Source organism: Osmerus eperlanus, chromosome 2 (assembly GCF_963692335.1).
Source record: "Osmerus eperlanus chromosome 2, fOsmEpe2.1, whole genome shotgun sequence".
NCBI lineage: Eukaryota > Metazoa > Chordata > Actinopteri > Osmeriformes > Osmeridae > Osmerus > Osmerus eperlanus.
In genome coordinates, this window is record NC_085019.1 from 14,010,919 (window position 1) to 14,034,372 (window position 23,454).

Consider the following 23,454-nt stretch of genomic DNA (forward strand, 5'->3'; position numbering starts at 1 on the left):
GTATTGCGCAAAATATATGAGTGGTATAATTAGAACTAGAGAGAGTACAATTTCTGGGGAAATTGTAGGGTGTGCTTGCTTGCGTCGGTTGCACAGGGGTCAGTTTTTTAATTAAATTTTTACAACTGATATTCCTGTGTATTTTATATAAAAATGCATACTTATTATTTATAAAGATTACATAGATTTAAAAGCATCTTTTTTTTGCTGCTCATTTACAACTCAAAATACGAGTGAAGCGTAGAATGAAATAGATGTCTTCTCATTTCCCCTGCAAGAGGCAGCCTCATAGCTGAATCAAAACAAATACATTTGGCAGTAAAAATGGACCTAATCTCTATGACTTTAACGTCCTTAAGTTTTTCCCTTCTCGTGATATTTTCAGGCATTTAGCCTACTCATATTGCATTCATTCATTAATAAAGAACCCCCTTTGAAGACTATTCAACAACGTTACCGGCAGTAGAAGATGGAATCGCGATTCAAACAGTACCATCTGCTAACTGAAAATATGCCCCCCGAAACGTAAATAAGCTTGACATTTATTTAGTGGAAAATCGTTCATTCATAAAAAGCTCACTGGTAGCGATCATTGTCAGTAACAACGCAAAATGCAATATAGCCCTGTGTGGAGAAGCTGCCCCGGTAAATTGTACTACTACGGTACAGTACTAGACTACTGCTGTGTTCGTCTTGGTAGCGATTGCGTTGGTTGAATTTGATTGAACGTTCCGTTGTACTGTTTAGGCTGAAATTTATAATTTTCATGAACATTTTGACAAAGTTTAGGCTGTGGCAATGAAGTTCAGGTTAGTAGTCAGATAGTTTCACCTATTGAAAGACTTTTGATTTAAGTAAGGGGAGTGCCGAACATGTTCTGTCGCCGTTTGACTTCCTAAACAGCTGTGGAGATGTTTTTGTTAGCTACTCACTAGTGTCTCGGGAAGGCTACAGCGTTGCAGTGAGCTACACTGGTTTGAAACCACAGGTAATGGTAATTTCACCAACAAATCGTTTACCAATGTCATAATAAATCCTACAACGAAAATGTATTTGTGAGGAATGTTTATTTTAACGATTGAAAACAGATACGTCATAGACCACTGTAGTATGTGTTGCCCGGACAACACAGGCTAATGTCATGATGCTAATACTTCAGTGAAATAGTAGACTACTGTTTCCGAAAGTAGAGGTACTTCCTTAATAATATCAGCTTATATTGTACATTACACATCACAATTGTGTGTCATATCACAAAGTGAAATTAGTAAATAGTTATCACCCTGGCCTCTTTGCTTGTGGCGTTTCTGCAGCTGCCTTGCAGTAAAGCAGTTAGCTTAGCTATCTCCCAGAAGTTAACAAGCTGCTAAACTAATGTTCTGCTAGAGGTAGTCACGCGAGTTTTCGTGACGTTAGTAACGTCAGTGACTGGCTAGCAAATTAGCCACCGTTAGCTTCACATTTCGCCACAAAAACTTAACTTGAGCCTAAACCATGCAACGGAACGTAAATCCCAATAGAAGCAACTCAATCGCTACCAAGACGAAACTTTTGACACCTAGGTTGTCTATGTAGGCCAAATATTGACTGAGTTTTAGGGGGGCAAAAAGAATAATAAAAAGAATAATAATAATATATATGTGAGAGAACAAAGGTTGTGCCCTTGCGGAAGGCAAAGCACACCCAATTATACAAGTACTTCTGGCATCAGAATAATAGCCAAAACTTTGAAGGTCTCGCCAGTCCCCTGAAGCGGAAGAAATACGTAACGAGAAGGTGGGATAAACAAAATAACCAATGTAGTCGTCACTAATACGGGGTGCAAACTAGGTCACTTTCAAATGCGAATCGAGAAATGGTGAAATTGTATAGAAATTTGATTTTAATGCGTCATAATCAGTTTCTGGAACGTTGAGATGGATCCAAACTCACGCGCACAAAGAACTCACTCTGGGGGGACAGTCGAGAAATTTAGAACGTACTCCTCAAAGGGTTAAGAACCGCTTGCGTCAGGGGCGGGGTTGCCGTGATAAACAGGACGAACAGAATCCTAATCAGCTAAACACTACATGTAAATCAGCATCTGAATTAAAATGTGACGAGAAATGGGCAGTGTAGTTGCTGAAAATGTGCGTATTTTATTGATGAAACGGCTAATTTGTAAATTTGCTCCGACTTCTCGATAACCTAGGTAAATAAACAATCGACGAAACCATTGCGCCACTTACTCTTCTGGCGGTGAATTGTTTTCAGCACCCACAGCCTACGGAGAACCATAAACGAAGTCTATCCGTCCGTATCAGTGCGTATCCGTGTGCCCGCTCATCCATAAACGGAGACGCAGAAGCATATTTCGGCCTTGAGCTGAAATGTCGGAAACAACTAGAAAAGGTAATTGTGTTGTTCTCACATACTTTCCTAATTTCTACGTTGGATACTCAGACTTTTGTTAGATCTTCAGTTTTTGGAAGTAAGAATGCCGTTTTGTCAGGACTAGAATGCCGTTTGTCGTTGTGTCAGGACTAGTGTTTTAGCGATATTTTTGTACTATTTCAGAACTTGGAAATATTGACATCTAGTAAATCAGTATAACATACACATCTGTAGAAATGAAGTGGCAGCTTCAGCCATTTGTAGCTATTAACATTTTGGCGGCTGCAGCAGCCATTTAGGTTTTGGCTGAGCTAGCTAGCCAGCCAATAACTTTATCAGCCAGCCATTATTCTCAAAACAAATGGCTTCGGGGTCTAGCTCACCAAGCCCCCTCCCTTCACTCCTTGGCTTGAAATAAAAGCCCTTGTGGATCTTGATGGTATTGCATTTCAGATTTGTTATCCCATTGGTAAGTCTACAGCATGGATTTTTCTATACAGTGACAATTTGTGAAGAATATAAATTTTTCAATGATTCGCAATGTTTGGAGGAACCCGCAATTGCTGCTTGCAGCTATATTTATTAGTGTGTTTGCTGCAAGCAAAAACACAATTGTTATTACTGTGTTTGCTGCAAGCAAAAACACAATTGTTATTCTGCATACTTATTATTATTATTATTAGTGTGTTTGCTGCAAGCAAAAACACTATTGTTATTCTGCATACTTCTTTTTTTTCTTTTTTTTCTTCCCACTTTTTTCCGTCGCCTACTCCTTTCACACCGTTTAAGGTAGAAACACCGTTCAAACTTCATTTGATAAAGTCTGAACTGCTCTAGAGTGCTATTACTTTTCTCATTGATAACTTTTAAAGTGTTTAAGATATTAAAGTTTAAAGTGTTAAAAAAAAAAAAAGAATGTGTTTCAATGGTTCAGAATGTTCAAGTCAAATTCCATTGTGACGTCATGCACTGACAGAACTGTTTCTCACTGCGTCAATTTTTGACACTGTTTAACACTTTCCTGCCTGAATATGCATAGTTTTTCAAATAATAGACCTGAACTGTTTATAGCATTTTGAACACAAGAAGTAGGGCTTTCTAATGATATAAATATTTGTATGATTATGTTAAGCAAATCATCCTTTATCAAGACGATTTCACAGAGCCATTCTGACAAAAATCTTCTCCGTCGTCAATACTTTTTAAGAAACCTAATTTTTAACCACTTTAAATACAAGCTAGAGGCAGACATCCCGAGTCTCCCGGAAGGTCCGGGAGGCTCCCGCATTTCAATAGCGGCTCCCTGACGTCCGCAAATGCTGTACAATCTCCCGGAAATCGGGGATTTTGTATTTCGAGCGAGCGAAATGAGTCTCTGCAGGTTGGGATGTCTGTAGAGGAAAGTGAATGAAATGTGTGTAATTTTGTCGTGAATTCAGAACAGCAGACAGATTTAAAGGTGACATGACATGAAAACTTCACTTTAGGAGGTTATTTAACATTAATATGAGTTCCCCTAGCCTGCCTTTGGTCCCCCAGTGGATCTTTTTACAGTTCCTTCATCCGAGCCTCTGAAGACCCAGTATCTTAATGTTATTTTCTCTGGAAATGCGCCTACACAACTTCTGTTGTAGGCGCATTTGTTTTGTATGTCTGCGTTTTGTAACACTTCAGCCACGACTGTTTCCTCAACTTGAGCTAATACAAAACTGGCCTTACTGAAATTAAATTCAGGATCAGTACTAACTCTCCTTCGTCCAGCTACTAACCTCGGACAAGTAAGTTAACTAACGCTATATCATTTTGTAGCTTTACTGTATATGGTTACCTAGCTTGCTACCCTTAGAATGTGGCTGTAACATTAGCTCTGCAGCTAACAGCTGAGTTACTGTCGCTAATGGAAAGGTATATAGCATCAAGTATGTGTGTGAATACACATGCTGTAACGTGAGTGTTGTACACTTCTTTGTTATTTGGATAACCGTTCTGCTGTTGGTGTTATGGCGCGCGCGATATCCGCCTTTCCCCTCATTGAAATGACTGACTGTGTACCTCTGCAAACCAGGGTTATCAGATGAGAATGGGCAAATTCGAGGCATCTTACAGCAACGGGGCTACAGCCATTGCGATACATCCATTGTAATCATTAGCGCATGGTGCCGCCCCTCCGCTCCTCATTAGCATTTAAAGCTACAGACACCAAAACAGCGCGTTCTGAGGAAAGCTCCTTGTGGGACTGCTAGTAGTGGCTGTAATTCTGCACCAAGGCTGAATTTCGGGAAAGAGACTTCTGATACAGTATTAGGGGACCACTAAGGCCTATATAAAAGCATCCAAAAACAGCATGTCATGTCTCCTTTAAAATAACGCGAATAAACTATATTAACAACGTTTCATTTATGTGTGACAACCATTTGCTAAACTTGCTACAACAGGGCAGGCAACTAAAGCCATTTCTTTCAGCTCCAGGTAAATCGGCTATCGGCCAATGTGAACTTTTGTGCTCGTGCCCTGTTAGTATCCGCAAGCACATTTGCAGGCAACTTTTATTGACGTAAGCAAATAAATGGGGTGCTAGTTTACCCATTTCGGATTGGTTTCAAACTTAACAAAAATCAGGAAAAATGATTCTATGAAAAAGCTAGTAGTATGAGCCAGGTTCAAGAATCGAACAAAAATTATTGAGGGAGATAGTTTTGTAAATGTTGACTGGAGTTAATAGAATAAAAACGACCGGAAGTCTAACAAGAAATGCAATACCACCTACATCCACCGGGGCCGTTGCTTCAAGCCGAGGGGCGAGGGGTGGGGGCTTGGTGCAGGCACACATGATTAGTTTCTCCTCCATCTTGATACTGAAACCTAGATTCTAGGTTAGAAATGTTGACAATGACCAACGGTTGCTATGTTACAAGAAACAAGGAATCAATCCGATTGGCCAACGCTCTTTAGTGTTCCAACTTTTTTCTGTTTCTACGTCTTTCAATTATTGATACTTTTCAGAATGGGTTTTATTCGCAAATAAACTTCTCACAGACAAGGAATTTACGGTGGCAGGATCTTAAATAAGAAGTGTACAAGTCTAACTCATACTAAGGGGATAAAAATGTAAAAGATTTAGAATGAAATAAAATGGCTATAGTACAAATAGGGCAACATAGTGCAATATGGCAAGGTGTCTTGTGCAGATAAAGTGATTAGTGGTCAAGTCAGTGTGAGTCCTTTGCCTTGTTGAAGAGGCCAGCAGCGGATGGGAAGAAACTGTTTTTGTGGCGTGAGGTTTTGGTCCTGATGGACCGCAGCCTTCTGCCGGAGGGGAGTGGCTGAAACAGTGTGTCCAGGCTGGGAGGAGTCGGCCACAATCTTCCTTGCTCGCCTCAGGGTCCTCGAGGTGTGCAGGTCCTCGAGGGTAGGCAAATTGCAGCCTATCACCTTCTCAGCAGTGCGGATGATCTGCTCTTGTCCTTGGCAGTGGCAAAATTGTACCACATGGTGATAGAGGTGAGGATGGACTCAATGATGGCTGTGTAGAAGTGCACCATCATTGTCTTTGGCAGGTTGAATTTCTTCAGCTGCCGTAGGAAGTACATCCTCTGTTGTGCTTTCTTGGTGAGGGAGCTGATGTTCAGTTCCCACTTGAGGTCCTGGGAGAGGATAGTACCCAGGAAGCAGAAGGACTCACTCATCACACAGGGTGATGGGGGTGACTGTCTTAAGAGCATTGAGCTCTAACATAACGCTTTAACATTTATGAAATTAAAAAAGATACCCTTTTCATCACTCTTTTTACTTTTTCAACCGTGAGAAAATATTGCAATGCATAACAATGACAGATATACTTTTAACACTGTCTCACCATTTTGGTTTCAAAGCAACACTTTTTTCACCTTCATACTGCTGACATACTTTTGTCCGCTATGATATTGATAACTGTTATGCAATATACTCTTCATCACTATATTTGCTCATTTTTCTAACTTCAAACTTTTTTCTGTTTCTCAGTCTTTCATTCTTTCATACTTTTAACGCATAAAAATGTATGAAAGTCAATAAGATACTCTTTTCATCACAGTTTTTTCTCCATTTTCAACAGTAAGAAAATAGCGCAATGCATAACAATGACAGATATACTTTTAACACATTTTTTCTCACCATTTTGTTTTTAAAGCACATACCTATTTTAAAAATGTTGTAAAACCTTCACTATTCAAGCCATCTAAACAATCGTTTCAACTGCTTTCAGAAAACACACACATTTTCTTCAAGAAATGTACCTTTATAGTTTTTATTTGAAATGGTAGACTGGGACCTTTTAAAAGAATGGCTCAAGATACCGCAAAGACTGCGGCTTATTTGTTTTGATTCCCGCAAAGACTGGTGCTTGTATTTTGTTGAGTTACATTTTTCTTTTTTCTTTATTTTATTACTTGTATCACTTGTATTATTGTTTTTATTGATTTTATGTAAAGCACATTGAGCTGCAATTATTGTATGAAATGTGCTGTATAAATAAAGTCTTATTATTATTTTATTTTTTTTGTTAATTTAAATTATGCCCAAAACCGAGGCATGAGGGGCGCTACATGTGTTTCGATTTTTTTTGTCTCTTCGGAAGGGCCACAGTCATGTCACTGACCTTGGCAATGGCAGCCCTGAAGCATCTATGAGCCCCAGCATGCTGTGTAAACATGCTACAGAGTGGCCATTGTGGCATACTGGTTGTAAGGATGGATTGCTTAGCACAGGTACAATGGAGTAAAATGTCACATGAAGAAAAAAATCCATAATATCAACCGACAGTGGCATTCTGAAAGAAAACACGCTGAAACATACTGAATTTCAATTCCAAACAGCCCTACATCGGGATGTTCCTTACTTTATGAATACAAATCAACCACTCTGTCTCTTCTGTTAACCTGCTGGTGTGTGGATTAATGTGAGCATGCTGCAGGCTCTATGATAAGCTCAGTATCACAGTCAGAAGATCATTGTGGCTGGTATGTCACAGTGAGGGTGAGAGACAAGCGTTACAGTGACATGGAAAGCTGGGATGTATTAGCATGTACCCAGATGTATAGCATTATAGCTACAACAATGACAAGCTGCCATCATGATTGGGTGCTGGCTATGCGTGATAATGCAGAGGACATTAACAGGACCGTTTGAAAATGCCTCTGTGTACTGTACACAGAGACTGCTTTGATACTGTACCAGAAGTGCCCTCAGCTCAAACAGTTTACTGTTGACTGTGGTTGAGCTCAAAAACAACCATAGCATCCCCCACATGTATACACTCAAACCACAAACGCACACACCATCTCCACAGTACCCACAAAGTGGGAGGGTTGGTGGAGGAATGTTGAACACAACAAACATGTCTGCTGTCACGGGGCCTCCACTGTATGGCTTTGGGCTATACTGTAAGTCTACATGCAGGTGTCAAATTCTGCAAGACCCCGCAGTGGAGGGATGGGCCAGCCAGGTCAAGCCACTGTCAAATGGGTGGAATGATTTGGCAGACAAAAATCTTTGGATTGGGATAGAGTGTGTGATAAGGTAGGGAGTCAGGTGGCTGAGCGGTGAGGGAATCGGGCTAGTAATCCGAAGGTTGCCAGTTCGATTCCCGGTCATGCAAACTGACGTTGTGTCGGAATGTCCCTGTCCCTGTACTGTAAGTCGCTCTGGATAAGAGTGTCTGCTAAATGACTAAATGTAAATGTAAATAAGGTTGTGAACTAAACACAGTATTTCAGTTTCAGTAAACACCACATTTGTTATAGTGACAATTACATTTGGACATAAAATACTGTTGAATATAGTTGGGAAACTATTGAGAAAGTAAACAGTGATAAAGTGCAGCACTATTATGGGATCAGACATGACCATAAAAAGAAATGCAAGCACGGGAACCTTCTCAGCTGAAATAACATTAATCACTGTATTTACCATACTAAAAACAATTCACCATTTTTGGTATTTGTACATTTGCTCCGACTTCTCGATAACCTAGGTAAATAAACACTCGACGACGACTTACAAAAAACCGTTGCGCCACCTACTCTTCTGGCGGTGAATTGTTTTCAGCACCCACAGCCTTCGGAGCACTATAAATTCAACCAATCCGTCTCCGTCCGTCCGTCTGTCCGTAACAGAGTCGGAGAAGTATAATTCGGCCTTAACGCCATCTCCAGTCAAAGTAGTAGAACCGTGATCCCAAGCTAGCATCGACATCTCTGTGTTTACACCGACAGACGTTGTGCACACTTCCGGCGGAAATGAAGTGCATTTGTGTAGAGTTATGGCGGCCCCCTGGGATTTGGCGAGTTAACTTGTGTATTGGCTAACAGTAATACCAAATGTATAATGTTTTTTGAAAAATGAAAACAATATGGTTTGGATATTTGAATTTTGTAAATGTCGACAATGCAGCTGCTTGCACTTGACGCCTCAGGTACTGCAGCATCTTCGGGCTGCAGACTCTGTCCCTAGGCTTTTGCCAGTCTAAACATTTGTTTTTACATTTTGCAGCATTTTGCAGGAGTGCCCGTTGTTTTTTGTCTCTTGCTTTTTCCGCAGCAACCTTTTCTCCTTTTCTTTTCCTTTCCATTTCATTGCAAAATACACAACAATGCTTTGAGCAATAGCTAAATATGTCTCGGTTGCAAACGACTTTTAAAACTGCACGCAAACTCATTGCTTCCACCCACTCCAACGAACTGTCCGTACCTGGAAAACGATTTATTTTTGACCAATCGCGATCTGTAAACCGGACGGACAAGTGCAATGTTCAAATTTACACAGGGGGAATCCCCACCCTTTGGATTTTGGATCAGTCCAGTTAAGCAGTTGCTTGGTATTCAGGCCGTCCTCAAAGTTAGTTGTTTTTTTGCATAGTGCCGTGGCCATAGCAGCCGTTAGTTGGACCGGCCATTCGGGGAAATCCGACACTGGTTGAGCCTATCCTGGAGAGAGAGAAATATAGGGAGACAGACAGAGGGAGAGAGGGGAGGGAGAAAAATAGAAAACAGAAAGAGACACGTAGAGTAACGTCAGGGATTGTGTGTGTGTGTGTTTGTGTCTTCCCCAGGATGGTTGGGATTCCAAGGGGCCTGAGTCAGAGCAGACTTTTCCCAGCTGTGGAGAGCTGTTCTTCCCTCCTCTCTGGGGATGTTCCAACATGTTCTGGTGGGGCTCCAAAAGGCTTGCCATCCTTCTGAAGAACGCCCACTACTCCTCTAACATCTACACACACACAAACACACACATACAGGCAGACATTCAGTACTGTGCAAAAGTCTTGGGCACACAAAAAAACTTGAAGAAATAAAAATTAAAAGACTAACAGAAATGTTCTCAACATTGCACTTTTATACTGCTGCACAAATACATCTATTCTGAATATACTTTTGCACCGTACAGCAACATTCGTAAATGCACACACATTATACACAAAAATTGTGTACACACACAAACACAGTCACAGGGAATTACTATTTAATCAACTGATACTAGTTGAAGTAATAACTTTTCTTGAGTATTATGTGAGTTCAAGTGAAGTTGTATCAATGGACAAGAACCTGGTGGAGAAGGGGGGGATCAGACAATCAAGCTTATTGGAATTCAGCCATGCACAGGGGCTTTTACAAAGGTACCATTCTCTTCACATATTAAGACTTCCTTTAAACCGATTTAGATCTGTGTGGGACTATCCAACAACACAATCTTCACATGTCTAAGAGGAAAACAGGGCTCAGCTCTGTTGACTAAATTCATCGGGTGGTGTAAAGAGTGGGAGTCAGGTGGCTGAGCGGTTAGGGAATCGGGCTAGTAATCTGAAGGTTGCCAGTTCGATTCCCGGCTGTGGAAAATGACGTTGTGTCCCTGGGCAAGGCACTTCACCCTACTTGCCTCGGGAGGAATGTCCCTGTACTTACTGTAAGTCGCTCTGGATAAGAGCGTCTGCTAAATGACTAAATGTAGATGTAACTAAATGTAAAGAAAATGGAGGCCTGTTTTGGAAAAGTCCAACTTTCTCTGTTCGCAGGTTAGCCATTTCCCCAAGCTAAGGTTTTACATGTTACTTTGTGTAAATATTATTAATGAAAACCTTTTAGAAGTGTTCTGTGGCGTTAGTCAGGTAAATCCAGGATGACTTTAAGAAGACAGCATAGTCTATTGAAATAGGAAAAGCACTTATTTATAGCATTAAAACTTTCTTCATGACATGGACATATAAGAATTAAATGGATTAGAGGGTCTGGTGAGAAAAGTTAGTGTGAAAATACTCTTAGATAAATGCGATACCTCCAACATTTACATTTACATTTAGTCATTTAGCAGATGCTCTTATCCAGAGCGACTTACAGTAGGTACAGGGACATTCTCCCGAGGCAAGTAGGGTGAAGTGCCTTGCCCAAGGACACAACGTCATTGGCAGAGCCGGGGATCGAACCAGCAACCTTCTGATTACTAGCCTGATTCTTTAACCGCTCAGCCACCTGACTCCCCCAACATCCTCTGTGAAATGTCACAACGCCTTCTTACTAGGCTGTCTACTCATCCCAGTTATGACTTCTGTCTGTCCGTGCCTTTCCCTGTCTAAGCATGTGCAGAAGATTGATCCAGTAGGTATGTATGGATGGGCGTCTGACATGGGTGCACATTGGTGTGTGTTCTGTCAGTGAATCGGAGTTCTCTATTAAATTCTGAGTCCATCTACACAAACACACTCACTATGCCCTGTGGTACAGTAGCACCAGATTAATATCTCCTCTTGTCTACTGAGCTTCAGCTATCTACAAATCATTCTCTTCCAAGGACCTCTCTCACACACAGCAGAAGATTTCTCGGTTGCTATGGTGCTCTTTCTCATCTATGGCGCATGCACGTCACAAGTCTGATATGCTCCTCTGGAAATTAGATGTTGGTCGGGGTGGGGGGAGGGCAGGGCAGGGCAGGGTGTGTTTGTTTTTGGTAAGCAGCTCCTCCTGCAGATAAGCAGCAGCTGTGGCTTAGGGGATGGGTGAGTGGGTGTCTGTGAGGGATATGTACAGTGTACCCAACCCAACCGGGACTACTCCCACAAACCACGGCCTCAAATAGGGCTGGTTGCTCTATGTGTGTCCAATGGTAGTTTCCCAATATCTGATATCGAAAGAATCTAATTTAATGTCAATATGTTTTAAAGATGCAGAGGAACGGGAAAGACCATTGACAGTTTTGCTGAAATGGGTGATATCTACGGTGTTCCACGGGTGCACAACACAACAACATTAGCGAAGCAAACAAAAGTTGAAAACACAACAACATTAACACACAACACAACGACATTAACAAAAACGAAACATTTATGAAAACGCTGCATTTCAAAAAACAATAAACTACTTACAACACCACAACATTAAGTGACAACACAACAGCATTGGTTCACACCACCAACATTAGCCGAGAACACAACAGCATTAGCCGAGAACACAGCAGCATTAGCCGAGAACACCGCAGCATTAGCCGAGAACACAGCAGCATATAACGCCATATCTGCTGCCTTTACAAGTTAGCTCCACCTGTTTTTATGACAAGCCTCAACCCTGGCTCCAGCACACAGGACAATTATGCTGCAATCTCCCTTCCTCTCTCCCATCCTTATCCATCTCTGTCTACCTATCAGTTTACTTCCCTCTATCCCTCTCTCCTGTCGCCATTGCTCTTTCGAGCACGCTATCTTTCCTCCTTCTCTGTTTCATTCCCCATTATGTCCCTTCTTCTCCATACCTCTTTAGGCATGACTCACATTTTATTCTGTCCTTCACTGTCTCCATCCTTCTCCCCCCTCCCTCCCATCTCTTTTTACATCAGAGGCAAGGGAGTCTCCTGAAATTCCAACCCAGGTCAAGACACCACAGGCAGTCTAGAGTGGAAAGGAAGAACGGACAGATCAGTTTAGAGGACAGAGAAGGGATAATCTTTCAAAGGCATCCCCTGAACGGCTCATTCCCAACACACACACACACATCCTTATTCAACATACACATTCACGGTAGGAAGAAGGAAAACACACACATGTCCTGTAAACAGTAAGTATACATACCTACTTTCGTGTGTCATGCCTACACTAGTACACAAAGCAAGACACTCAACCTACCAGCTGGCTATCCACTCTGTCACCTATCCAACACCATGATTAACCGGCTGGTGTTCTATTTCCAGAAAGGCCACAATCTGCAAGACCACTCTCCATTCACATTCCTCTCCTTTCATGCAGACACCACAACCTTAGCAGATGACTACTTCCTCTCTGTAATCTGCCCTTGCATAACAGCCTCCAAGTTATCCATTGATGTGGATAACTCCACAGGACACTGGGGCAAATGTGATTGGATAAGCACTCACCTAACCCGCATGTAAAAAGGCAGGGAAAAACCCTGTGTCCAACCCTATTCATCCTTCTGTTACCCCAGGAGGGGTCTGCTATGGCTTCCTTCCCTTGTCCTAGTTCAGTCTCAAATGACCAGCCAAAGAGAAAGTAACATTAAAGCTGTTCAGTGTCTGACAGTCTCCCAGATGACTATATGACAGTCAAGAGACAGAAGACAAATAAACAAGTTTCAACACGCTTTTCTCCCAGTCTGTCCACATTTATAAAGGGAGTCAGGTGGCTGAGCGGTTAAGGAATCGGGCTAGTAATCTGAAGGTTGCCAGTTCGATTCCCGGCCGTGCATTGTAGAGATGGATTTAAAAACAATGTAGCATTGACACCCCTTTGGCTCAGGGTAAGTGTCAGTGGACTGAGAGATTCATCTGTGCTGTGTTAAGATTAGTGAAGGAGAAGGTTATGAGGATTCCCCTCACCATACCCCCATCCATCCATGTGCCTAGTGTCAAGAGCAAAGGAACCATACTTGGGTTTCAGATAACATGCAAATGCCAGACTGAAGCATATTCCATCATGCTGAGGGCTATATATGCTGCTGATTGCCCCAGCAGAGAAGATGTAAGATCTCTTACACCAATAATTTTTTTAAATAACAGCCCTGCATTTCAGACCATCCAGATCTGGAGGAATACCTCTCGTCCTGGAGTTAAGACCAACTGACTGTAGGGTGTGATACTGTTGACCTGATCACCTGCAGGGTTTAACCCATCTGCTCAGTGAAAGGGTTTATGTAACTATGGTATAACCAGCCCAGGAAGTGTTTACTGTACAGCTAATGTATTTATTTTAGGATGTAGGACACCTGGAGTACACCTTGGTTGTGGCAGTTATACTTAGCTGATGGAAAAATATGGAAACTTTCAATTTGATAGTTTGTCAAAAGAACAAGAGGTACAGTACACAGAATATTTTCAAGCTTTTAATACAAACTTAATAAACCATCAGTTTCTCTTAACATGTAAGACACTGACTCCAAATACTTTGTTATACCGTTTTGTAGTATTGAAGTATTGCACAATGTAGGTACAAAATTAATATACGATAACATTTTGTCCATAATATAGCAAAAATCTTTAAACTCTTAACAAAAAATACAACTCTTGTTTTGAAAAAAGCAAATATTATTTTAATCCCACCACTACGCAATACTCTGTACACAATCTTTAGAATAGTCAATGTTTCTTTTAAAGATGGATTCATTTCAATAAAAAAAGAAGGAACATAAAGTCGCTGCAGCCATCACGGATCACTGGAGTAGTAAAAAGATATAAATGCAATACCATGTCGTAGAAACAATATATACTCTGATATCTTACAAACTCTGTACTAAATTAAATTATACAATTAGAAAAAAGACCAGGAAATACCTCTTATTTATGCCAATTCCTTGGACAATTGGCAGTGTCCAGTTATGTCTTAAATACTGAAAGAGGCCATGAATTGTGTTCTCTTCTTTTGTAGATATATATCTTAAAACAGTCAAAAATAATTATGTGCTTGGTTGGCAAAGAAATAACGATGATGCATGTCGAAGTTTAGGTAACCAAGCTTGGACATCTTGTCTTACAAGCTTTATCGTAAAAAAACAAAAATATGATTTCACTCAAGGGGGCTGAATGAATCACCCTTGGGCTCATGCTCTTGGACTCATCACAAAAGATCTGACAGTTTGACTAGTCATTTTTCCTTGAAATTCCTTTCAAGTTTCCTTTTTTCCCCAAATGTGCGTCTGTTTAACTTTTTCCCCATCACATATCACTGGTCATGTAGTAGTAGTAATAGTAGATCAACATCTTTGTGTACTAGTTGGCCATGACTGGCTGGAATTGCTGGTTAGAATACTGCATGTTGTTCAAGCTGAAATTCAAGCCGTCCATGAGGGACTTGTCATTGAGGCCTCCGTAGGCCGCAAACACGTCAAAGGCATTGCTATACTGCAGAGGGCTGAGGCTGATGGTGCTGTCCCCGGGGAAGAGGGCGCTCTGGCTCCCATGGCCATGGAGGCTGGGGAACACAAACTCCTTGGCATTGGGGGAAAGGTCAGAGGCCTTCTGGTGCTGCTGTGCGCCCAGGCCCAGCCCATACAGAGAGTGCATGGAGGTGGAGATGGCTTTCTGCTTCAGGAGGGTGTTAACATTCAGGCCCAGGTTGGTGGGAGAGGTGCGGGACGCCTTGCTGGCATTGGTTCCACTACTGCCACTGCCGTTGTTGTTGCCACCACGGCCACTGCTCTTCATCTTGGTGGAGCCAAACTTGGTTGCAGCAAAGGTGGCAGTGGTAAAGGTCAGCGGTTGGGTGGAGCGGGGAATGAAGGTGGGGCTGACGGTTGCAGAGTGACCAAAGGGGGGCGAGGGCGAGCTGGACGTGGGAGATGGCCCCACAGGCTCACTGATGGGCATGAAAACTTGTGCCTCTGGGTTGAAACTGTTCTTGATCTCCTTGTCCAGCTGCTCCAGCCCGCTGCTGCTCTCGTTGCTGTCGTCTACATAGAGCAGCTTGACAGGGCCCTTCTCCCCGATCTGGTAGGACACCTCGAAGGGGTCGATCCACACGCTGAGGTCCTGGGGAAGGTTGTGACGGACGTCCTCGATGTCCAGGCCACTCTGTTTGGCCGCCTTCTCCACCACAGGGTCCACCTTCTCCCCTACATGGATGCACCTGAATCCTGAGCCCTTGTATGGCTTATCTGGGTACCAGTGTCCCTCGTATTTCTGCTTGAGCTGGCGCTCCAGCTCCTCGCCGAATATATTCACTCGTCGCCGTGGTAACTTGTTGTACAGATACGAGATGATGAAGTTGAGAGCTACTTGGATTTCAAGCTGCATAGCTGGCTGCTGAGATGGCCCTGGTTTGAGTGGAGAGTGTCACTGGCCTTGGTGGGGTGTGTTTGCTTATCCGTGGTGGTTGACACAGATGTAGCTGTCCAGGGTTGTTTTTTTTTTTTTTAAGTGCGGGTTGTAGAAGTGGCGTCCTTCCACAGACAAGTAATATTTTTTCCCTGGAAGAACGAGAGGAAGATACAAGATATTAGTACAATTCAGGCAGGATTCAAAAATTGTCATTCAATGCTTGGTCATGTTCAAAATGAATACTCATGTTTCCTTTCTGCCTTATGCCATTTAATGTAAATTTGGAAAATACAAATCACTGTTAGAGGAAATGGTCCAGCTACATCTTCTCCTGTCTGGCCCCCCAGTGGTGGAGTCAACTCCCCACCTCCATCAGAGACACTGACTGTCTCTCCACCTTCAAGAAAAGGCTCAAGACGCACTTGTTCCGGGAGTACAACGGTACTTAGGAATGGTTCGCTTGACCCGATGTTAGTTTCCTCAAGGATCACAATGACTCTTGCTTAGAGACTTGTTGCTCTTGTGGTTAGTGGTAACTGATTTAAATTTTTGTACTCGCTGTGATATGTTTTTATTATTGTTGCTTGCTTTTTCCACAGGTACACTTGCACTTATAGCGGTTCATGTTGTTTAATTGTAACTTGTTTAACTACATGCTCTTATGGTTCTTCCCTTTGGCACTTTGGTTGTTCACAATGTGTGCTTCATGTTTTGGCTACTCGCAATGTTTTTGTAGCTATCTTGTTGTTATGATCAGTGACCTATGCACTTTGTAAAGCTCTCTCTTGGAAGTCGCTTTGGATAAAAGCGTCTGCTAAATGAATAAATGTAAATGTATACTTGGCTGGGTGGATACGCCTACTACAGCAAACTGTTGGAGTGCAATGCCATTTAAATGTTAACTTAATGGGCTTTGGAAGCTAAAGAGGCACTACTATAGATCGTAGAAAACTGAAATTGTATTATGTAGTTAACCCAACTCACCAAGAACTAAACAATATATTTGAGAGTAAAGCAACATCACAGCACGTGTTGAAACTATGGAGGCTGAAATCGATGACGTTGTATTCAAAGCTGGTACAACATACGGTATAATTGTCCTGTGACCTGGTAACCTACGGAATCGTGTTACATAATGAGATGTTACAGCCTACTAGAGCGCTGATATAGAAACTTGTTACGATGTGGCCGGTGGCTAGTGACCAACATAGACCAACAATTCGTTACATAGAGGAAACGTAGGCTTAACCTGCAACAAACAGTCGAGTGGAACATACACTTGAACGTTCGCCTTCCTTCCGTTTTGTTCATGAAACATAGGCTAAACGTCACTGCGGATACAGTGCCTGTAGCTTACTGTTGAGTTCAAACGAAATGAGACCTGTATACGAAATGAGACCTGTATACATTTTTTTAAGGTTTACAAACCTTCGTTGGTCTTTTGGAAATGTTGAGAATTCAACGACAAAACCTACATTGCCCATTAGTCTGTGGGGCTACAAATGGGCCTACACGTTCACTGGTTGTGAAGGCTTCTAAAATGTTTCTCTGTCCCTATGGCTGAATATGGATTCATCCATTATTTGCGGAGCGAAAAAAAGACACTGAATGTATGACAAGTATCCCTATACATGTAAGAAATTATATTCCTTACCACCTCTCCATCGGCAATTGTGTTAATCCGAATGGTTTTGCACAAACACATTGGGTAAACAGAAAGAACAAGTAGCCTACATTTCGCCTTTAGCTGTAGTTGGTTACCCCTCCCAAAGTTCTGGACTGACGCAGTAAATCATTTTAATAAAAAATGTTACGGCAAAATAATCTGGAAAACTACGTGACAGGAACCCAACATACTCACTAACAACAGGAACAGAGTGGACATAGGGCTAGGTAATAGCAATTACAAATACAATACTTACGTTTTCGTACAAAATAAAGATTCTCAGTAGTTTTGAAGTACCGTTAGTTAGTGCAAATAGAAAAGTGTAGGCTATATATAAATACTTTCTTCACATATAATATATTTAACATTTTTTTTTAAAAGTATTCCAGTACGTGTTGATATCAGAGGATTATTGTATACTATTTATAGCTTTTCTTTCTCTCGTTTTCCCCTTTCAACAGGCTTGCAGTTTTGCTCCCTGTTACCTGGGAGTTTCTACAACTTAGTACCCGTCTGCTGTCACCTCCATGTATTTATAGCTTTCCTCCGCCATGGACACGATGTAGGCGGTGATACGGTTTCAGAGGTCAAAACAATGCGAATGCACTATCTGAGTATGTGATTGGTCAAACTGAAGAATCCAACCCTCTGGAAAACTACCAACTCGTCGGTTTATTGGTTACCTTCCTCTGTCTAACATGGCATATGATTTCATGGAACGATGAGACGATTTACGTCACAGTTTCGCTAGGCGTGCATTGACAGCCAAGCCAAAGTAATTGTTTTAAGTCTGAATACTAGCTCACCATAACTTATTTGCATGTAACCTGTCTGGATTTTCTGCAAGGTTATGCTTATTGTTGATCGGAAAATCAGGTTCCTATTGTCTCTTTAATTATACGTCGAATTCCCTTGCACATATTGAAGAATTCCTCGTGATTACGCGTACGTTCCCAAAATAGCGTATTAGATTTAACCACTCAGCTGAAAAGTTAAGCAGAGAAACTCAGCAAAAATCACGTTCGATAAAGACAAAGGAATTTCACCTGCGGGCAAGTGCAAGATACTTAAATAAATAGGCTACATTTTATAATTTGCATAGGCTACTCAATTACTTAAAATATAAATAATTTACGTATACTGGAATAGGTGTAGTAGGCTAACTGTATTACTACAATTATGCTGTCTTTGGCCGAAGACAGTAGAGGAGATTCCCAAAGCGAACGATACAGCTGGAGGAGAAAGGGGGTGGGTTTGAACTCTATAGAGAAAACATGAGCGCTGATTGGTTTAAAACGGGGCAGGAGCCCTCTGGTGAATGGTGTTCCCGTATCTTAGGTGCTGATGTAGCTTCGCACGTCATACCTGTGTTAATTGGCCGGACATTTACGAGTTTAAAGTTACATATACTCTTAATCTTCCCCGATCATTTAAAAACTAGATTTAGCTAGTAACATTTGTAACATAAATGTTTCATTTTGAAACTGGTGGTCCAGGCCACCATTTTATCTGCTTAACAATGATTGCCAGTACCATTTAAGCACAACACTGTATTTCATCCATATTATTTTATCTATTCTTTTCTATTAGGCTACTCTTCTCATATTCAAAGTTCAGTGGCAGACATTCTTCAAACGCTTTTAGATTAACCCAGCAACCAGCGCAGGGTCACATGCTACAGGGAAACCCTAAGCTAAACCCTAAATAAAGTGTAACACTATAGAGCAACATAAAGGGGGTAACCTAAGAAAGTATTAGTGGTCAATATGTTGGGCTCCTACAAGGCTTTTTATAATTGACACAAATAATTATAATGCAATAGAATGGATCCAGCTCAGTATATAATTAGCAGTATGAGCATTTGGGTTAAGTGGAGTGCGTTGACTTGGGTGATACTGGGAGCTTTGTGGTCCTGGCATGCCTGTCTTGTCACTACCTCAACAGCTCAGATGAACATTAAGTCACATGTTAACTGAGTCCAATGCCATAGACTTACTTACAGTTTGACAAACTGTCACTATGCAAGGCCTCAAACATTCTCTGGAAGTAGCACTTGCTTTCTGACTGACAGTTTATAATTGTGGATGTTTTTGAGACCCACTGTCATATCTGTGTGTGTCTGCATGTGTGTTTGCTTTTTATTGAGTTTGCAAGTCAGTTTGCAAGTGTGTGTGTCTGTATGTGTTCATGCGCCTTCATCTGATTGATTTTTCTCAGTGATGGGAATCACGTTAATCCTCAATATTGTCTTAAATGTAATCCCATAATACACCCTCCGCTATCTGGTGTTGGTGTCACTTGTTCCCATCAACAGCACTAACCCTTTAAGATCTTTGATCCCCCAATCTGTCTTCAAAGAGATTCTGCCTTCACCCCCAACCCCTTTCCTCTGAGAAAGAAGAGAACGAGAACACAAAAAGTTAGTTAAATCCTGAATTTTATTTCTCACAATTGTGACATTCTGAATGATTAAACATTAGCTTTCATTGTGGGTTCCTTCTAAACATAATGTATGTACAAGTCTGTCTAGAGTCTAAGCTGTAAATATCTAAACTTGGACTAACTTGCTACGGTCATTAAAATTAATAATATACTATACTTTCTAGTATATATATACACAAACAATATACTTCTATTGTCTTTCCGTTAGTCTGAGAATGCATGCAATGTGAAGTGGTCAGATGCTTTTAAAGCAAGCCTTTTTCCCAAACTGAAATTTCTGTATATCACAGCCTGTGCGAGAGTAATATCCACTAAACTGCACAGTGTTGCAGTGTGTAAGTATCAGTGCTTGTGTGTTGTTTGTGTGTGGGGGTGCATGACCGTATTTAATGGTCCGTTATGTCCCCCTTTCAACACAACTAGCTACAAGAAAATTGGCTTGTTTTCAGGGAAAATTGGATTTTGTGCATACAGACATACACAGACACACACATGCACACTTAATCTGTCACTTACACAAGACCATTTGTTTCCAAGCCCCCCTACACCACCCTACCACAAACACACACACACACAAACACATACTCCACCATCCCATCACCTCTCCCCTCCTTGCTTCTTTCTTAAGACAAACTGAGAGCCTTTGACATCACAGGTTGTTCTTACTTAACACTGGTCTGCATAGCTCCCTGGGCTTCACTTCACAGACTGATGCATGGCTGCTTTGAAGTACAAATGAAGAGAGAGTTTGAAAGATAGAAAGAGGAAATATCTGAAATAGATACTATGGCTGACAGATCTAGAGTTCAGAAGTCATCTTCACTCTCTCCCTCAATCTTCTCTTTCTTTCCTTCTTTTATTCATGTCATTGTGCTGACATTTTAGGAATATATCACTAAAATGTTTAAAAATTATTGGGGTATTATGTACATTTAGCAGAATTCACCATGGAAAACAGCTACCTAGTCCTACCCTACCTAGTATAGGCCCATTAAGTTAGGGGAAAACAGGCTGCCCTGAAATCCAGGAAAGCTAATGATCTTAGTGAGGATTTAGGTAGGGCTCTGTGGGGCAGAGGTAGGGAGGCTGTGGTGGTGGATGGGCTAACTCTATTAGCCTTCGTTAGCATCAGTTAGCATTAGCCAGTTCAAACATCAATAGGTAGTTCACACACTAACAAAGAAGTGGTCCCATTTTCTGCCTTGTAATTTGTCTGTTCCCTTGTACATTAGCATCAATATTTGTGTGTATGTGTGAAACCATTTTAACAAATGTAATGTCACACTAGCTCTATAGAGTATTATAACCACGTTGGCTAAGTCAGCATGCTTCGATTTACATTTAGTCATTTTCATTTCTTCTAGGACACACTGTTACTATTGCTTTGTTAAACATTACCGTTTTTCACAATTGCTAAAATACTAAACCCCATTCTCTGAATCAAATGTTCAGTGAACTAAACCAATTTGTCAAATCAGACACTCTTTTGGCAAAACTCTAAACACATTCTCATTCACTAAACACATTTTGCACTGTGATGCACTTGTGCTGCAAAATGGTAAACACAGGCGGCAAACAGTAAACACAACTACAACACAGTTGTCATCTGTAAAACACAATGACTCAAAATTGTTCACACTTTTTTCTAATGGTGGTTTGGGACAATGTCTGCTTTCACCATGGTGTCCGAATACAAGAATAGTTCAACATCAACCAGCATTTTTTACTGTAAATGTTTGCCTTCCACCATACAACCCTTTCGTCAATCCAATTGAAAAGTTTTTCTCTGTGCGGCAGTGGAAGGTCTATGACCGAAACCCATATACCAGGGTAAATCTCCTACAGACAATGGAATTGGCATGTGGTGACATGGGTGTGGAGTGTTTTCAAGGCTGGATCCAGCACACCAGAGGGTTTTTACCCCGTTTTTCTCTGTTCTTTGTTGACAGTACTAAGTTGTGATGGTTACTGTAATATTTTCCAATCAAATCAAATGTACAGTATTTGTATACAAGCAATGTCGCAGAGGGCTTCACATACGCCCATAGAACTGCCCCTCAGCCAACCTAAACCCTCAAGGAAGACAAGGAAAAACTCCCAGAAAAACTCATGAGAGGAGAAAAAATTGAAAGAATCTTGGGAGGAGCAATTCAGTGAGGGATCCCCTCCTCCAGAGACGGTTGGCAAAAGAGAGGTGCAGAACACAAGCTAAACATAGTCATACATCAGGAAAGTGTCAATGGGTGTTCAAACCCCCAAATCCAGTGTTTCAAAATAAATTTTCTTTATTGCTACGTAAATGCATTTACTGTGTATACATAAACAAATTTGTCTTTAAATGTAACTACATGGCCTGGATGCTGTGTTCTCCATTTTTTGGTGTTGTGTATGATTGCTCCATAGTGTTTATATATTGATTCGCTGTGTTTATGATCTGACAGCATTGTTTGATTTTGAGCACAAGTTACATGGTTTAGGGGTGAGTGTTTGATTTTGCCAGAAGAGTCAGAGGTTTAGGAGGGGTTTTTGAGTTTGAATATTTGGTTTTGTGTCTACAATTTTGAGAAAATGGTTGACTGTTTCAAGAAATGTGTTTTAGCAATCGTGCAAACAGCACACACACACACACACACACCGTGTGAGGCCTTCAATTGTACAGAACATGTAAACACAGATGTTTATGCTATCAGTTCCAACACCATCACCAGAAGTACTCCTTGAGTTGGTCTCTTACATAATTCCTCCCAACACCCAACCTGGTATCATGGACTGAGCCACACCGTCAATAGACTAGCCCTCTATCTGTGAAAGCGGGGATAAGGGGCCCAGTGAAGAGGCCAAATGGACCGTGGCTGAGTTCAAGGACACAACTACTAGATAACAGAGAGAGAATTACCTGATGATAGGTTTGTTTTTGGTCTCACATAAAACACAAAATGCTAAACCTGACACTCCCTTTGCAAGATGATTTGGTACACACAGCCATATTTTCAAATGACACACACATACCATTCATTACAGTACACACAACTAAGCATTTTCTGCACACAACCAAGCATTTACAGCACACTGAAGTGCAAAATTGAAAACACAATTATATAAATGGAACACACCATTTGAATGACAATGACTCTGGAGAATGAGCCATTTCTCCTTTTGTAAAATGTCTCAGTGTAGGCCTACTTCTTTCATAGTCAAACATAATTTTTTTTTGCTGCATATTTGTGTGCTGTTTTATTTCGGTACACACAGAGAACAGGCTGACGGTCTGGACGTTCCTAAATGTAACATGGTCAGCCAGGATCCTAGTTTGTATTTGTCGGAGTGTGATAGCGTTGTTCTCACGAACCATATTTACAATTTCAGTCTCCTGTTCGGCTGTGAAAGTGTGTGTTCTTCCTCCACGGTGTGGTTCTCTTTCAGTCCTGCAAAATACAAATACTGTGAGCACACTGTATTCTATTGCTATGCAGTATTACAGTACACAAGGCAAATAGATTTCGTACCTGTTCTCCATCCTGAAGGTTGTAATGATGGCAGCAACTGTGAAGCGGCTGAGATTTGGTTGGACCCTCTGGCCAAACAGTGGTTGAGCACATGGTCTACCACAGTGGCCCGAATCTCATTATAGATGACCGTTCTCCTTCTTTCTCCTCCTCCTTCTTCTTCTCCTTGTCCTTGTACTCCTCTTC

The 23,454-nt window shown here is 41.4% G+C and overlaps 1 protein-coding gene and 1 long non-coding RNA gene across 2 annotated transcripts; both read right to left on the reverse strand.

Moving 5' to 3' along the window:
- Positions 1-9,328: 9,328 nt before the first annotated feature.
- On the reverse strand, positions 9,329-12,759 carry LOC134037892 (uncharacterized). The gene is made up of 3 exons (XR_009932599.1): positions 12,515-12,759; positions 12,224-12,280; positions 9,329-9,615 (listed from the first exon to the last, which is right to left on the reverse strand). It is a non-coding gene; the product is annotated as an uncharacterized LOC134037892 (long non-coding RNA).
- Positions 12,760-13,711: 952 nt separating this feature from the next.
- On the reverse strand, positions 13,712-17,834 carry tob1a (transducer of ERBB2, 1a). Its single transcript, XM_062453052.1, has 2 exons — positions 17,577-17,834; positions 13,712-15,803 (listed from the first exon to the last, which is right to left on the reverse strand). Exon 2 carries the CDS (start codon positions 15,628-15,630, stop codon positions 14,608-14,610), a length of 1,023 nt encoding a protein of 340 aa, XP_062309036.1. The 5' UTR covers positions 15,631-15,803; positions 17,577-17,834; the 3' UTR covers positions 13,712-14,607.
- Between the last annotated feature and the right edge of the window lie 5,620 nt (positions 17,835-23,454).